Source organism: Oxyura jamaicensis, chromosome 10, assembly GCF_011077185.1.
Source record: "Oxyura jamaicensis isolate SHBP4307 breed ruddy duck chromosome 10, BPBGC_Ojam_1.0, whole genome shotgun sequence".
NCBI lineage: Eukaryota > Metazoa > Chordata > Aves > Anseriformes > Anatidae > Oxyura > Oxyura jamaicensis.
In genome coordinates, this window is record NC_048902.1 from 18,526,140 (window position 1) to 18,543,292 (window position 17,153).

General features: G+C 44.2%; 1 protein-coding gene across 2 annotated transcripts in view; it reads left to right on the forward strand.

Annotated features, from left to right (window-relative positions):
* The window catches only part of ALDH1A3 (aldehyde dehydrogenase 1 family member A3), a 36,709-nt gene that overhangs the window by 8,121 nt on the left and 11,435 nt on the right, over positions 1 to 17,153 (forward strand). For both annotated transcript variants that reach the window (XM_035335400.1, XM_035335399.1), the window contains exons 3-9: positions 1,628 to 1,768; positions 4,376 to 4,505; positions 5,688 to 5,749; positions 8,476 to 8,604; positions 11,142 to 11,255; positions 14,335 to 14,437; positions 15,451 to 15,635. In XM_035335400.1, coding sequence (XP_035191291.1) covers positions 1,628 to 1,768; positions 4,376 to 4,505; positions 5,688 to 5,749; positions 8,476 to 8,604; positions 11,142 to 11,255; positions 14,335 to 14,437; positions 15,451 to 15,635 — 864 coding nt within the window. The remainder of the gene's footprint in view (positions 1 to 1,627; positions 1,769 to 4,375; positions 4,506 to 5,687; positions 5,750 to 8,475; positions 8,605 to 11,141; positions 11,256 to 14,334; positions 14,438 to 15,450; positions 15,636 to 17,153) is intronic.

A 17,153-nucleotide genomic window follows, 5' to 3' on the forward strand; every position in this document is an offset into this window, starting at 1 on the left:
AGTGCTGGTGGTGCCTCTTGGCTTCTGTGACACGCCACCTTGAATCCAGAAGAGCTGAACAGAAGTGATCCTTCTGGAGCCCTGCTGTGGGTGACGGGCACCAGGCAGGACGTGGCTGCCTGTGTGCAGGGGCTGCTTGCTACCACTGCCTTGCAGGAGTGCTTGTTTGGCAGAGCCACTCTTAACCCTGTACCAGCACAAATTTCTTGTAATGGCTTCCCCATAGGTGCCCTTCTGAAAGGGTGGAGTTCTCCTGGCAACGTGTGTCAGGCTACTTTAAAGCTGTGCAATCTTATAAAGCAAGAACCAAATTCACTGTAAGGTACCATTTCAGGGGGTGTTTGCTTGCTGTTTTCTCTCTGAATCTTTCTTGGAAGAAATTTCTCTCCGTAACATTTCTCTTGGTTGAGCACAACAGCCTTTCTTAGGAGAGCGACATGGCCAATGCTTGTTGGATCAGAGCAAAGCATTACCTGTAACTAGATCCAGTCTCTCTAGATAAGACTGGAGATAAGACTTAGCCCTTCACCAGCTGCCCTCCTCTGAAGAACAATGAAGGCCCGAAGCCCTCCCTCTCCCACCCCCTCGAGCCACATATTGTGGTGGGGTGAAAGGACTTCTCCACCAGCTGAAGGGAGGCTTGGGCGTGCCAGACATTACGTAGAGCAGGAATCTGACCAAAGACAGGGTGAAGTATGCTTTTATGTATGCTCGGGGTACGGTCTTGGCCCCGTGGATGTTCATGGCAGCGTTCCCATTGACTTCATTGAGTCGGGAGGTTGCCCTTGGCTCCGCTCACTTTAATCAACGTATGCTAGTGGAGGGGAGAAGGGAGGAGTCTGGGGCATACTGTAGCCAGAGCAAATGTAGAAAGCTTCTCTGGGGGCGGTGGTGATGTGGGAAGAAAGGGAATTTGCTGCCCTCCTGAGTAGCAACTTATGTAAACAGTTAGATTAGGTCCAGCATGAGTAAAGCACTTGAGCGAGTGACACTAAGCCTGTGTAGGTGAAAAGACTTTGTCAAAGCACGGAACAACACAAAACCCTTCCCATCTGGGAGAAATGTTCTTGAAGAGCGACCTAGGATCTAAGGGAGCTTTTCTTTGGAGTGTTCACTGTTGCTGGCATGGGCTCAAGTGGGACTGAATAGTGGGATCTGAGCTATGATTGCTCCCCTGGATAAAACTGTGGTCTCTTGTGGGGGACTTTCCTTCCCACATTTGTTTAGAGTAGGCTGATTTGTGGGGGCCAATAGCCTGTCATGCTTAGGGAAGCCCCAGTGGGAATAGAATTGGGATCTCGTTTTTCTGTTCTCCCCTGGTATCATTTACATCCTGTGTCAGCAGGATCATGATTCTGGATTGCTTTATAAACAAGCCAGTTGCATAAAATTACCCCTGAAAAAACCTTTTGATCCTTTGACCTCAATGTTGTTTATCAACCTAGAGCAAACCCAGAATGGCTTGCAGGCTTGGCTCCATATCCAGGAGTAAAATGAAGATGGTTTTGTCAGATGACTTGGTTTTAGCCACCACAGCATCCTCTAGGAAGAGGCCTACTGGGCCTACGTTGTTCAGCTCCTTACATACTTCTAACCTAACATTTTCTTGTGTGTGCGGCTGCTGTAGCCTGATGTGGATAACGCAGTGGAAGCAGCGAAGGCAGCGTTCCAGAGGGGTTCTCAGTGGAGACAGATGGATGCCTTGAGCAGAGGACGGCTCCTACACAAGCTGGCTGATCTTCTTGAGCGAGACAGAGTCATCCTGGCAGTAAGTACTGTGACTGGTGAGCAATAATAAACCAGCAGTGGCTGTAACTCAGCTCCATCCCTCCAGTTTTGCTGCATCCGTATCTCATGTCACACTACTCCTAAAGACTCCCAAGAAAGAAGGAAGCCCCTGGAGAGGTCTCACCTTCTAGTTCCTCATTTTCCTGTGCTCATTGCTGTCGTAGGCTGTCTGTTCCAGTCTTTGCCCTGTACACTAGGGAAGGCCAGGCAGCTTTTTCAGAGTCTGTGGGTTTCAGTGTCTGCAATGACATCCATAAATCCTTCCTGGACTAATCTGGCCTTGTGCTACCCTGGGCTTTATTATTCCAGTCCTGTATTTTAGATTTCAGTGCCTCCGAAAGGGAACCATAGTTCAGACCTGACCGAACTCCCATTCCTCCTCTTCCCTACGGAAGTAAGGGATTTGGCCCTGTCCTTTGAGTCTAGGGTAAAGATCAGTGACAGTGTTTCCCACTCAGAAACAACAGTGGCACAGGCCCAAGCTTTCTCTCTTTGGTCTGATTAGAGCTCTGACTCTATATGTGTTCTCTGGAACTGGACACACTCCCTGATATTTTTCTCCCTCCCTATATGAATCCAGGCAGGAGTCATGGCTTATCTTCCTCTTCCTCCAGGAGGATTTTGCGGGTCTTACAGAGAGCTAACAGCCTTCTTCTACTTGAGTTCTTCTCCAAAACCTTGGCTAGTTACCGAAGTGATCGCAGATGTCAGTACTTAAATTTTTAAAGCAATAAACATATTAATTCTTAGTTTAACAGTCATCAATGTTCATATGTCTACCAGGTTAGGAAGTACTTACATATTTAAAAAACAAACAAACAAAATACATGCCTTGGTCCTTCTTTATTATAAAAATGTGAGGCCAGTTTGATTTCTTTTTAAATTTCTTTTCAAATTGCTTCCCCTAAAATGGGGGGCTGGGAAGAGAATCTTTCCCTTGTTGGATGTCATCCAAAGATTGAAATGTGTGTAAGTGGGAACTGGTGCTTTCCCCACTGAACGTCCTGGCTCAGGAAAATCTCTTTATAGCTGTGAAGCTGTGTTAACTTGGACTTCTGCACTGAAGAACTATTGCTAATGGTTCCTCATCCTGTCCTCCTGGAATCCTTCTCGTGCAGAATAAGGAGAGTAGGACCTGAATTAAAATGTGCTGCGGTTGGCAGAGGCCTTTAGACTACGTGGGACGTGTATATCTTTCAAACTGTGCCCACAGATGTTTTTATCTCTCAGCTTTGAGCTGATGTCTGTCCATGCTTCACCTGTTCAATGCAGTACTTCTGTTGTGCTCATCTTGGGGAGTATGGCATTCATCACATTCAGTGCTGTTATATGCACAAGTTCCTGAGCTGTTGTCCCAAGTCTGTGCTTGCATGAGCTGAGCCTCTTTCCCCCAGTACATTGTCTCTGAACCACATGGCAGTCTCCAGTTTCAGCAGGACAAAAGCAAAAGCTCCAGGTCTGAAGGCAGTTCTGGCCAGCAAATAAAAGGAAATGCGTGTCTGTGTATGTATGCATGAATACACCCTGTTCATTTGCCGCTCATTTTTTGATGTGACTTCAAAGAAGCCTCCTTTTTCCATAAACCAGGACACTTATTTCAAGCTCTCTGCTGTCCTTCTGATCTGGGAGGGCTTGTTTGGCATTGTTATTTTCACTGCAGAAAACCAGCCCTAGCTGCCTTGGCTGCGTGCTAAGTAATGACTTATAAAAATCAGTCCTTTTAGCAGACATTCGCAGTGGATAACAATCCTAGTCATTCCAAGGGGAACGTCTGTTTGAGTGCTGTTTGGACCCTAATGTCTGTGCAAGATGACAGGGTATGACTTCATTTATAAACAAAGATGTTCCAATCTACCAAGGGATAGCGCTTCCTTTATGGATGTGCTGGCCACTTCCACCAACGTGCCATTTAATGACCTGAGTAGGGAACAAAGCCTTCACTCAGCTAATGTCCAGAACAACGAGAAGGACGCGGGCTGAGACTGGGTTTCATTTAGTGCTGCTTGACACCAGTACAACTTCAGCGAAGTAACTTCTCCCTTGCACTTAAGCACAGTTCTGAGCCCAAAGGTTACTTTCCTAGATCTCTACAAAATGTGTTTTCTATCATCCTGTGGATAAAAGAGGCTTTTCAGAGGTTGCTTTTAGCACTATGAACAGAAAAAAATAGACTTCCAAATAAAAGGAAAATGGTCAGACTGATTTCAGTGACACCATCTGGAATCCAGAACATCTGTGTCAAGAGGGTCAGATACAGCGGAGCTGTGACACTTGCATAACTGCTTAGTGGTGCCCAGACCACAGCCCCGAATCCCACCCACAGCTGCCTTCTGGGGTCTTCCAGAAGATGCGCCTTTATTGCAATCACTGAACAAAGCAACTTGTGTGTGTATCAGGGTTATTGGGTCTAGATATCTCCATTCTCCCTTACATTAACTACATTGTTCTTTAAATATAAGGGAAGGAAACTCTGTGTCTATGGCATGAGACAAAAGAAAACAGAGTTTTTCTGAAAGCTCTTTTTAAAAGAAAAAAATATGGAGGTGTCTGATGGTCCATTTAATTTTTAATTTTTTTTTTTTTTCAGACTCTGGAAACAATGGACACAGGAAAACCTTTTCTGCAGGCTTATTTCATTGACCTGGAAGGCTGTATAAAGACACTTCGATATTATGCTGGATGGGCTGATAAAATCCAGGGTAGAACTATCCCAGTGGGTAAGTTCCTTCAGACCCAGTGTCAGCGCTGGGAAGGGATCAGGCTTCACGGGGCAGGTTGGGAGGGAGATGCATGGAAGGATTTGCTTCTGAAAACCTGCAAAGGAAGGCGTTCCCTTTCTGTCTCAGGATGCATTTTAAGTAGGCGTGTTTTGAGATTTAAACTCACAGGAGAACGGTGAATGCCTGGAAGGATCTTTGGAAAATAATGGATGGGCTCTTTAGCATTTTTGTTTGTTTGTTAATAGATAAACCTTTTTGCATTTAACATTTAGGCTATTTAGTGTGTTTTCAAAATCAGCTTGTTTTATTCCTGTGTGCAGTTGATCCACAAGGGTGTATGAAGGACAGGCACTGCACTCAAAAATTAGTCACCAGAGGAAGGGCTCTGAAGGGCTGAACTAGCTCAGCCTGTGCAATCAGCAAAGGCTCTAAAGTCAGTGCTGTCAGTCATACAAACTGAGATCTGTCACCCTCATCCAGAGTAATGTGAAGCTTTGCCTTCTGGATATTGGTCGTTGGTCCTGACTGGAGATTGCTTTCAAAAACTATAATTCACATTCACGTGTTCTGTCAGATCTTCCCAGTGAAACTAGATCTTATGCAAAAAAAGAATGTGTAAGGACTGTGTCCTTCCCGCTGTCCTTCCCGCTTTCTTTTGGAAAGTGTAGTATTTTAAGGTGAATGGTATTAGTTTACTCCCATAATTGTTCTTTTTTTAAGTGTGATTTCTCACCAGAAATGCAATTCCTCTTCCAACGAATGTTATTCCTGTGCAAAATAAGTTTAAGAACTTTCTCCCTCAGGGAGATGAGTGCTTTGCTTCTTTCAATCAATGAAATTTGTGCTTATTCTTCGGTATAGTAAGAAGTTATCCTCCCCTGAGCCTCAACACGGGGAGTCTGCAGAAGGAATTCACCCACTGGTTTTAAAAGGCTCCACTCTGCACAGGGGCAGTGTTTGGCTTTTGAGCTAACACAAGACTTATTCTTAAACAGGTCTTCATCCATTTGGGGTATCCCAGAGGCTTGAGTTCAGATGAGCAGATATGGGCTTCTTGTCTAATATTGTTTTGGTTCTGTCCCCAACCTTTCTGTGTGCAGTCATCTTACACTGTTTCTCTAGAAGCAAGCGTTTTGACTGTTGTTTTTTTTTTTTTCCCTTTACTCTTTTGTTTTACAGATGAAAACTTCGTGTGTTTCACCAGGCATGAACCAATGGGTGTTTGTGGAGCTATAACCCCGGTAAGTAACAGTGATGGTGCCCAGAATCTCTCTTGGAAGTGGAAGCAGTGCATGCGCACTTCCCATCTTATCCTGCAGCCATTTGCTTCCTAGTTAAGTACAGCTGTTCTGCAGGGAACTCCCATCTCAGTTGCCTGATGTAGTTTCTTGTTTTACCCCCATGCCAATTGCTCTTGGCAGTGCAAAGTCCTCTGCAATGGAAGGGTGGGTCTCCTACTCAGATGCTCTGTTCCTCTCTGAGGCTGACAGCAGTCACCAGAGACCAGTCAGAGCTCTCTGACTCTTCCACTGCTAGGACAACCATCTTGTCATTACATGTGCTAGCTTCTTGCTGCCTAGAGCTGATGCATAGTTTTGAGTTTTAAATCATATCCATTATTAATAACCCCTGGCAGTTCTCTGAGCTTCCTGCGATTAAATCTCACTGGATACAGTTCTCTTTTTTCTTTGAGGTCTCGTTCTCTGCTGAGGGGACAGTGTGGCTAGTTCTTGGAATGCCTCCAGTTTTAGTGTGTGTTGCTTGCTCTGCTTAAACAGCCAGCTAGAAAGGCTTTACCGCTACATGGGGGACATAGTTTGTTCCTGTATGGTTGTAAAATGCTTTGAACATGGTATCCTACAGGCCGTGAGGCAAATGGTGGCGTGCCAAGATTCTTTGGATACTTAGATCAGTAGAGTCCACTGAAGATTTTGACCCTTGGGATAAGGTTATAGGAGAGGCGGAATGAGATGCATGTGGGGATGGGGATTTTGCGGACCTTAGGAATACCAGGTCTGGACCGGTTCCCAAAGACATCTGGATAAATTTTGCCTTTTTCTTCAGCTGGACTGAGCTTGTATCCCCGGCAATAAGGTGGTACAGTCTTCTTAGCCCTGTGAGGGTGAGGCAAATTGGGAGGTGGTTGATACTAATTATCAGACATTTGGCTTAATGACTTCTGCACAGCCTTTCTGGGTGAACAAGCAATGTGACTGCTCATAAGTAGCTAGAATTTGTGACATAAGATCAAAACATCAGATTCCTCACTGATGATCATTGGCGTTGTGGGATTAACTATCATCAATTAAAAGGTATCTCCCTGTCATCCTTCAGCTACCTTTGGCACTCAGCAGTGCTTTCAGAAATGATAACTTCAAAAGTCTGCATATAGGATGTTTTGGAGGGCCACTGTAAGGGGAAATCGTGGGACTCGTACTGTTTCAGGTCAACCTTATATCAACAATAAATACAATAGAAAGACCAAATTTGTCTCAAGTTCAACAGTGTTTGCAAAAAGGATGGTTGGGGTCAACAGAACCACATCTGTTTCCAGTTTACTTAGAACAACAACTCTGTTATTTTCTTTCCAGTTTGATCTGTAACATGAACAGTCAGTGGATGCGTGTATTCCTCCTTGATATCAAGGGGTTCTGTCACTATTCTGCGTGTCTCCCTAGACCAGTTAACAGCCCTCTTGTGGCTTGGCTCTATTTAAACCAACCTTCTTAGCAAGGGAAGTTCTTAGAAAGTGCAGTGTTTGACTGAACTTTATCCCAAGGTGATGTCATCGGCAGCCCTGATGACCTTTTCTAACTTACTTTCACCAGCCATTCTGCAAGAGAAAAAATCCTGGTAGAGTTATGTCATGCTCTGAAAATGCTAGAATAGAAGTGAAGGTGCAGGTGGCCTAAGATGAGAATTTAGACCTTCAAGAAGGCTTAGGAGAAAAAGTCAAATGGGCAAGTTGTGGGATGTGGCCTTTGGAAAAGATCACTGAAATGAAAGAGGTCTGGGAAAGAGGGAGAGACGAGTTGAAGAATAGCACGTTAGACTAAATTCCACTTTGTCTCAGGGCTGCTGGGTTAGAACAGAACTCATCTCTTAAAAGCTACACTGCTAATTTATTTGCAAGTGTGAATTTGTGGATTCCTAACATATTTGGCATCTTTGTTGATAGCTGAAGGCCTGTGGCTTGAGGCTTGACAAGAAGTCCCTTTCTGTTGGCCTGCTTCCATCATCCCTAAAGCAGCATTAATTATTTTTAATGAAGAAATCCTTTCTGCTGCCAAATGACCTTTCCTGAGATTCAGTGTGAGCTAGATTTTCCACTTCTTGCTTAGGTTCCAAGATCTACAAATACCCATGAACATGAAAGAGATTAGCACAGAGGAAACTGATGGGGACTGGTTCCTAATTCCAAAAAAGAAAACTAATTGGAAAGGAGCAATTCACAATCTGAAGGGAGAATAAGAGCTGCCCTGGATTTCCATGACTGAACACCCACTGGTTTCCTGGTTATAAACTGGAAATGAGTGATATTGTGTAACTCTGAACTATTCAGACAATACCTAACACAGAAAAGTGAGTTTCTTTCACTGAGCAGTTTCACCCCATAATTCCCCCACATAAGGATGCTGTACAAAAAAATGATGCATCAGAACACTGCCTCCAGCATGGCTTCTGTGAACAGCCAAAATCCTGCACAAAGTGTGATCAGACACCTGTAAAGAATGAGGTTTGTTCAACTTAAAAGGTTAACTTGAGCACTGCCAACGGTATTTGGGATCTCAGGGGGAATCAAGGAGGATGCACTCTGTAGTCTGTGCAAATGCAATGTTGTTAGCACTTTTTCTACACGGCTATATTCCCAGTTGCTGGTTTCTCCATGAGCTGCCTGAAGGTGAGGGAAAATGCTGTGTGGAAGCGAGTAGAGGTCTCGTCCAACTGACCTCTTGTGCTCTTGCAGTGGAACTTCCCATTGCTGATGCTTGTTTGGAAGATGGCACCAGCACTGTGCTGTGGAAACACTTTGGTTATTAAGCCAGCTGAACAAACGCCTCTGACATCGCTGTACATTGGCTCGCTGATTAAGGAGGTAAGGAAATCTGAACATACTGTTCTTCTACGATTGTAAGTAAGACTGTGATGTGAACTGGTGCTTTTATTCCTCTGCTCTGTCTTCCCCTCTCCCAAATGAGGGAAAGACTGCAGTTCAGTTTTATTACGCAATGAGGCAGAAAAGAGTGTGATAGATAACAGTGTTGTGTTTGTAGCGTTTTAAAGTGGGATAACTTAACTAAGACAGAGTGAGTGCCATGTGAAACAATTCTTCATATTTGTGTGGCTTATAGGAAAATTTAGCTACATCTGGCCTTTAAAGCCAACTCCTATACTGACACAGAGGGAAGATCATGGGCTGAGACTTCAAAATGTTGTTTTAGGTCTCGTCAGGTAGGGATCCCAGGTATCCTCAGATATTTATCATACAGAGTGGTGGGAGGTACACAGCACCTTTCAGGACTAGTTAGTAAAATGTCATCCTCTTATATCTAATTATGTGACTAATTGTGAGCAAAAACTAAATAAAGGGTTTGGAGGTATGCTTTTGCCTCTCAACTGGAAAAGTCTGTCTGTTAGGCTCAGTCTAATGAGGATGATTCTATCTGTTCTTGGCTTAGCCTGGGAGGAAACCGAAGGGCATGCTAATAAATTGACACCTAGGGCTTCTCTGCCTGGAAAAGCAATGCAAAAATACTGCCACTTAAGAACCTCCTACAGCTAATTGACTTAATAAGATTACACAAGATGAGTGACCATAGGGTGCATTTATCATGACCTGCCACACCAGTGATCTTTTCACTCTGACGTACAGCTCCCCAGATGCGGGTATAGCATTCCCCCCAGAAGAACCATTCCATTCTGGTGCAATTGTTTTTTTGAGCTGAAAATTCAAGCTGTCTGTTTCTTGCAGCTAGTTGACACTTCAAGGCAGAAGTGTAATTAGAGCAGAATAACTTTATTTGAATATGTCCCTTTCTCCACCCAAAATTAGCTAAATTCCTTGCAGGTTTTCAGAACGCTAAGTTCAACTTTTTCATTTTTAATTCTTGATAGGATGCAGGAGATGTTAACACACAAGCAGAACTGTGTTACATTGAATGAAATAATTCTGGGCCAACCAAAATATTTGGGCTTTTATTTTTGCTGAAAAACAGAAAAAAATAATCTACCTCAGGGTGACCTGAAACATTTTTTTTTGCTTCCTTGTGGCTTTGCTGCTGACTCCAAACTTGCACAGTTTGACATGCACCATTTTCCTGAAAACTTACTAGCCAAGATACAAACTCTATCAAATTCTCATTGATTGTTGTTGCATCTATAGGAGAATCAGACCACCCTTGTAATTTATTTAAAAAAAAAAAAAAAACTTACCGAAGTAATTTTTCCAGCGTACTACATAAGCAATTTTTTCCTTTTTTTTTTTCTGTATTAGGAAGGAGCAACTGCATTAATTGAGATTTTTTTATTAAAAAGCCACATGAAATGAAATGAACGTTTAATATCTTGCAATTCCATTGTTAGTAAATGCAGGGAAAACAGCCTGTGCAATCAGTAGTAGGGGAAGAGCTAGCCTAGAAGAGCATAATCCTTGAAACTCTTATTTCAGGAAGTAAAAAAAAAATAAAAAACAGACCAATAAGTTCCACACTTTTTCTTGCACTAGAATTTCATCTAAAGTTTTGCCATTTGTCTCTTTTGGCAGAATGACTACTTGGCTAATCTATGTTGTAAATGTGGTGGAAACTGGCATAAGTCTATTACCATCTGCTCTTGTATTCCTGTTTTATTAGCCCCCATCATCTAGTGAGATTTTACTGACTTCTTAATCCCTCTAGCCTCTGAAGAACCACAAATGTCAACCTTTGTTCAAAACAAACTTTCATGCAGTTACCCCTTGGCTCCAGCTTCACGGCAGTAGCTGAGGGCCAAGTTTGGCCAAAAGACTCGCTCTCTTTTGATTTTTAAACTGGGACTCCTCCAAGAAATCTTATTGAATCTTGGCATTTCCTAAGCATGGCTGTTATTTTCACCCACATCTTCTCCAGCTGGTAGCACGCAGCTATGTTACTGGAGAGTCTGGAAAACAGGGATGTATCTAGTATGGGCTCCTTCCCTAAAACTTGCTGTTTTTAAGTGCTGCGTGCACCTTGAAGTAGTTTATCGTGCACTAGGCACATTAAAGATGTGGGGTTTTTTTTTGCATATCTGTGCTTTGTACGTTAATACGGAAATGTATATTTGTGCCCTGAACTTGACTTCAGTGAGATTAGTAAAATGAGGTGATGCTGTTGATTATTCAAGTATTAAGGTGTTTTGCTCACTTACCTTGTGTGAGGCTACAGAGGTGAATGGGTTTTGCACAGCCTTCCTATAAATGCTGTAGAAATGCTTGCAAGGGAAATGCTGTGTAGAAGTTACAGGGATTGTTTTTAAGGTTTCTCCTCATCCTTAAGAATACCGTGCTATAAATTCAAGCTTCCTGAAAACTGAACTGCAGCTCTCAGGAGTGCAGATATCCTTCAGAGTGCTCAAAATCCCTCTCTATAACGCTGTATTTAACCTCTGTTTTAGGTGGGCTTCCCTCCAGGTGTGGTGAACATTGTGCCTGGCTATGGCCCCACAGCTGGAGCTGCTATTTCTACCCATCACAGTATTGATAAAATTGCTTTTACTGGATCAACAAAGGTAGGTAATGGATTTCTGATAAAACACCTGCTGTTTCTCTTTCTCTTTGCGTTCTCTCCTACGACAACACCAATGAAATATCGGTAATTTCTGTGTTACCAGCTCTATTTTCCATCGCGTTCCATGTGATGGGATTTCTCAGAAGTGTTTGGGATTTGTCTTGGTCAGGTTCTTCTGCTTTTGCTCCTGATTCTTGCTCTAGTGAAAGTCCCACCTCTGTAAACTGGGTTTTGCCAAACTGCCACATTTCTTAAGAGCTGTAAGCAGCAGATGTTCACACACAAGGTAGGATAGTCTACAGGAGAGGCTGGCAGGGATTTAACATCATGTCATTGACCTGATGGAGCTTCTGGGCAAGATTGCCTGCTAATCCTGCCCTGCAAACGTGTGCAACTGGAAAACATGTCAGTCAGGGCCCCGAACAATTCTTCCTTGGCTTTAGTTACCGCTTAGGAACTAGGATTTAAATAAAAGCATGGCCCTGTGCCCACGGCTTCCTCTGCTAATGTGGATGGGATTAACATTTGAGCTTCTCTTGAGACCTGCACAGTGAAGCACCTTCTATTCATTTTTTTCCTGTGTAAATAGCTACAGCTGCCTTGCTTAGGAGAGAGGTGGAAGTGAGGCCTCTGCAGTATCAGGCACCTCCAGCCATCCTCTTCCGTGCCTATGCGGGGGAAAAGAATGCATGGCTTGGCCTAGTCCAGAGAATTGAGCACAGCTGTGACATGCAAACAAATTTGTCTCCAGTAACAAGTGCTGCAAATTCTCAGACAAAAGCGTGCTTAGAAACGTGAATGTTTTTCCACTCGCTGCTCTAGATTTTCCTTGCAACTTATACATGCGCCCGGAAGACCGGGGCAGTGTACAAAGCATGGAAATGCTGACACCAATGGGTACAACTGAGGCAGATAGAGTCTCCTCACTTGTATTTTCTTGAATAACATTATTCTTGTCAATCATTTGCTGAATTCGTCCATTCTTATGCCTGTCCTCATAATTGCAGAGTGTAATCTAATTGCTTAATTACGACAAATTACCTCGGATGGTATCTTGGTCAATAAAGGTAACTCACGAAACACTCAAAAGCTGTTGCGTTTAACAACAGTACCATCTAGTGGCTTTGTGTGCTTATACTGGCTGCTTAGCTTATCCCGAAGGAGGTGTGCTAAGCGTCCATTTCTGTACAGAGATCATGGGAACAAATAAGAACACAATAAAGTAGAAGTTCACAGTGAGGTTTTACTCTCTTGATAGTTGGTCTAATCTAGAAGCTTATTCAGATTCATGCTGGTCTCCAAATCTTAGATCAGAAACTTTTAGCCAGGATTAGATGCTGGCTATGTCAAAACAATAGAGCTTATGGACTCATCCAGCCCACATGGATCTGTTTGGGTTTTTAATGAAAAAGGAGTTTCCAGTGGATTAGGGGAGAAGGAAAACCTCAGCTGCTGGAGCCCATGGGCAAAAAACTCCTATAGAAGCTGTGCTTGTCTTCTTAATCCATGGGTGTGCAGGAAACACCAAGGGAGACAGATTCTTCACTAATGCATGTGTAATTTAGAAGTGTTTTCTTCCCCCTCCACCCATCTGTGAGTTCAGCTGCACCTCTGCAGTATTTGCAGCATAATGCTACTGTTTCTGAGCCAGGAAGTGAAGCTAATTCAAAATACATTTTGACTTAGTTTTTAAGCCCCAGTTTGGGCTCAGGGCCAGCCTGGAAATGCTGATCACAAACTCCATGAGAGTTTTCCCGTCTAAATTTCTTCCTTTCCCTCAGTCTGTTAACTTGCTCCTCTTTGGCCAGCTAGCCTGTAGCAGTACCTCTTGTGAAGCTATGTTCCTCTGCAGCATGATGCATCACTTTTTCTTCTCTCTCTGGGTCTGGGCTGCTGGGTGACTGGAGATGATCAGTACTGCTAGGTTTAGGAGGCTTGCTTGAGTTACAAAGGCAAGCCATGAGGAATGCAGACCTAGAACTGCCAGCTAGCTGCTGCATGCTTTACTTCCTCACAGCTTCCCTGCAGGGCAACAATATTTTTAGGCAGAAAGGAAGTTAATTGCCATACGCAAAGGTAAGATACAAGAAGAACAGTTACAAAATGGAGAAATTCAAATATAAGCTCACACTTAAAATGATGATAATAATAACATGCCTTTACAAATGAAACTCCCCCAGTGTTTTAATTCACACTGTTTCTAATAAAATTAGATTACTAAATGACACCGACACTTGATTTATGCCCTTCTTGTGAGGAATTCAATTTCACAAAAAGGGAAGATAAATTGCTGTTTTGGTGTTGGCAGTATAAAAAAGAAATAGCATAGTCAGAATTTGTGAAAAACATTTTCTGGGGGAAGTGGAGGGGAGAAATACCCTTAGTTTGACATTATTTGGATTAAAATCTGAAAGTAGAGTTAATCCTTCTCTTCAGGGGAGGGCAGCCAGATAAATTCCACCAGATCATCAGAGCAGGTTCCTATGCAGAGAGCGGCATAGCAAAGCTAGCCAGAGTTTATCTGTTGCCATCATCAGGTATTGCCTAGGAAGGGACATAGCTCAGTCACGGGTGCATGAAGCAGCTCAGCCTAAACTATCAGGAAGATGTAGGTTTCTCCTAAATGTCAAAATCTCTGTTTGGCTTTCTGGTACGGGAGTGGTAGTAGATAAGAACAGTCAGTTTTTATCACCGTGTTGTCAAATTCTACTTGAAGAAATTTAATTCCTCATTTTTAAAAATAAAACATAATCCTTGGAGCTCCAGTGAGTGCCAGTGTCGCTCACTACCTTGCAGTGGGTGGGAAATGCCTTGTTCTGCAGCTCTGGGTAGCAGGGAGCTTCAGAGCGCAGTTCCTGTAGCTCTCCCACATCGCCCATCATTTCAGATCTGCCTAAAACACATTAATTCTAGGGCTGCTTTTAACCCAGCTCATCACAGTAGTAGGAAACTCAGGGCATTTAAGAATCCCTGACTTGTACCTGCTTCAGCCACCCACTAGGCTCCTCTTGCTAGCATCTCACTTTGTTAGGACTTCCAGGGGAAACAGCCCGTGTCCTCTTTGTGTCTCGACGCTACAGGTTGGAAAACTGATCAAGGAAGCTGCTTCTAAAAGCAACCTCAAAAGGGTGACGCTAGAGCTTGGAGGAAAAAACCCCTGCATCGTGTGTGCAGATGCTGACTGTAAGTATTGGCTGCTGTGTTTATTTGCTTCAAGAGACCAAGTGTGGTGCTCTTTGTGTGCCTCTGCTGTCCTTTGGCAATCAGTAGGCTGGTGTTTGCTGCTTCCTCCACCCCAAAGGCTAGAGGAAGCCCCTGTCCAAGAGCAAGATGATGTTGTGCTGTGCTTGAGCTCTTCCCCAGCACAGGGAGGACTGTTCCTGTGAAGAATGAGCAGATCATTATCCAGTTGTCTTCCCTGGGGATGGCAGTAGTTGCAGATAAATCTTGCTTTTGTGCGTCTTTGCTACTGTGGTGCCTTCTCGTTGGTGGTCCTGCAAGGCCTGAGCAAAATGGTGGGGGAAGTAGTTTCCTAAAATGCAGCCCTGCGCGGGCATTCATAGGACAGGAATGTTTCATAGGTCCTCCTCTAATCCAGAGCTCACCTCTGTCCTGGGGGTCTGCACAACTTGTTTTGGGTAGTGCTTTGGGACTGCGTGGGTAGCACTAGGAAATATATGTAGGCTGTGGCCACTAAAGGGCTTTGAAAATCCTGTCTGGCTTGGGAAAATGCTCTCCCCTCTCCTGTGGAGGTTGAAAGCCAGAGGTACTTGCGCCATCTGTTAACGGTGAGTATTGCAAGGAGCTGGTTGTGCGACAGAAGGGCATGCTGCTTTCTAAACAGTCACCACTGAAATGAGTCTTCAGGAACCGACGCGTGGCATCTAGGGATCCACATCTCAGTTCCCACCCTGGAGAAAACCTGGTTGCTGCCCACAACGAGTCCTTGTGAAGAAAATATCTGTGGCCGTAGCCAACTAGACACTGAGACAAAAGGCAGGAAGGGGGGCGGAAATAATAAGAGAGCTGCTCTGAGGGCAGTGTGAGGCCGTGTGAGTGTCTTCAGTGGGTGTGGACCATTGTCAGCATTTTTTTAAGAAGCCTTTCAAAAGGGAAAGGAAAAAACAAGTCAGGAAACACTGAAGGGCTGAAACTGTGCATGTGGTAACACTTTTTCCTCCTGGGCCATGGTGCAGTGGACTTGGCAGTGGAGTGTGCCCATCAAGGCGTGTTCTTCAACCAAGGGCAGTGCTGCACAGCGGCCTCGCGCGTGTTCGTGGAGGAGCAGATATACCCGGAGTTTGTCAAGCGCAGCGTGGAGTACGCGAAGAAGCGACTCGTTGGAGACCCCTTTGATGCCAGAACTGAACAAGGGCCCCAGGTAACTGTGTGCCTGAGAACAGTTGTCGTTTGGTTATTGGTTGTGTTTTGGTTTAATTTTCCTTGTGTAAATATTATCCTTGTGAGTATGGTCCCAGCAGAAGCCCAGAGGATGAGTAATGTATCATGGCTTTATTTTTCTCTCTATTTTAAATACCAATCAATCACAACTGTTGAAATGTTATGTTGTAATTTTTTAAACACAAATGTATTTAATTCACTTCTTATCCAGCTTTATGGAAGGGGCTGCCTCCCTGGTACAGTAATACAAAGCATGTTGCAGCGAGGAACAGCGATGCACAGATGGGTGCAGCTGCAGAAACGACCATTCAGCTACTTGGCTGTGCTGGTGATGACAAGTAGTTAAAACCCAGAGACTCCTGAGTCCCCACTTTCCCTCTCCTCCTCTGCCCTGCTTCTGATCCTTTGGAGAGGTTTCAGCTGAATTAGCAGGAAGAACCATGCCAAGCTGATGTCACAACCAGTTCTGTCAGTGCTTCCAGAGCCTTCGTCTTATTTCTTCCTTTCAAAGCGATTTGAGCTGAAGTCGAGAGCTCTGGAGGAAGATGATCCTTGAGTCAGATCTTCTGCAGGGCCACTGCTTGCTTCCAAAAATAAAGGGGGAATCCCAGAAAGCTATAGCCCAGGCCTCCTGTTCTCAGTACTGCACTGTGAGATTTTCTTCCTTGATGCCAGCTGGGCCCTCTCTGGGAGGGGATGACCATGGGACATCTTCCCCTTATCTGGAGCTCTAGGTCCACTCGCACTTGATCTGTGTGAGGGAAAACACAGATTTTAATTGTGTTTCCCCATGTATGGGGAATAAGGTGATGTACATCCTCAGATCATGCTGGTGCTGCATCTATCCCTGTAACTGGCCTAGAAGGAGATTTCAAACTGCTCCGCGTTCTTAGGGAGATGATCCCATGTTGGAACTTGCTTCAGTAGAGATGAGCTGACCCTCAAATTATCACAGGGTCTGCTCTTGTCCTCTGTTAAGAGCTCTCAGCTTTTCTTTTTTTTTTTTCTTTTTTTGGTTGTTTGTTTGATATAATATCATCCTAAGCCTTACCCAGCTCTTGGTAGCAGTGAATGAGTTGCGTTTATAATTAGTCCTGTGAGGACCACATTCATGTGGCCGCTCAGAGACCACTGACTTGATGAGAACAGCCCCTGAAGTCATAGGAAGTAGTAGTGGGGTTTTAAAGGGTAAAACACCCCACGCTGGGCAGAACATGTAGGACTGAGCTGCTGCTTTCAGCTCATCCTTGCCCTCAGTACTTGCCAGGCTGGCTGAGCACCACGCTCTGGTATCACTGAGATTTAAGGGAGACTGCAGACAGAGCTATAATTAAGGGGAACAGTAAGTACAAATAGAATCTGGCCAGGTTTTAAATATGGCATGTACGTCCTCTTTCCCTGTTCTAGCTCACCTGTTATGCCTGTTGGTAGGAGAGAGAGCACCCAATGCGCACATACCTGAAGTTCTCTGCATGCAGCTGTCAAGCCCAGGATGAAA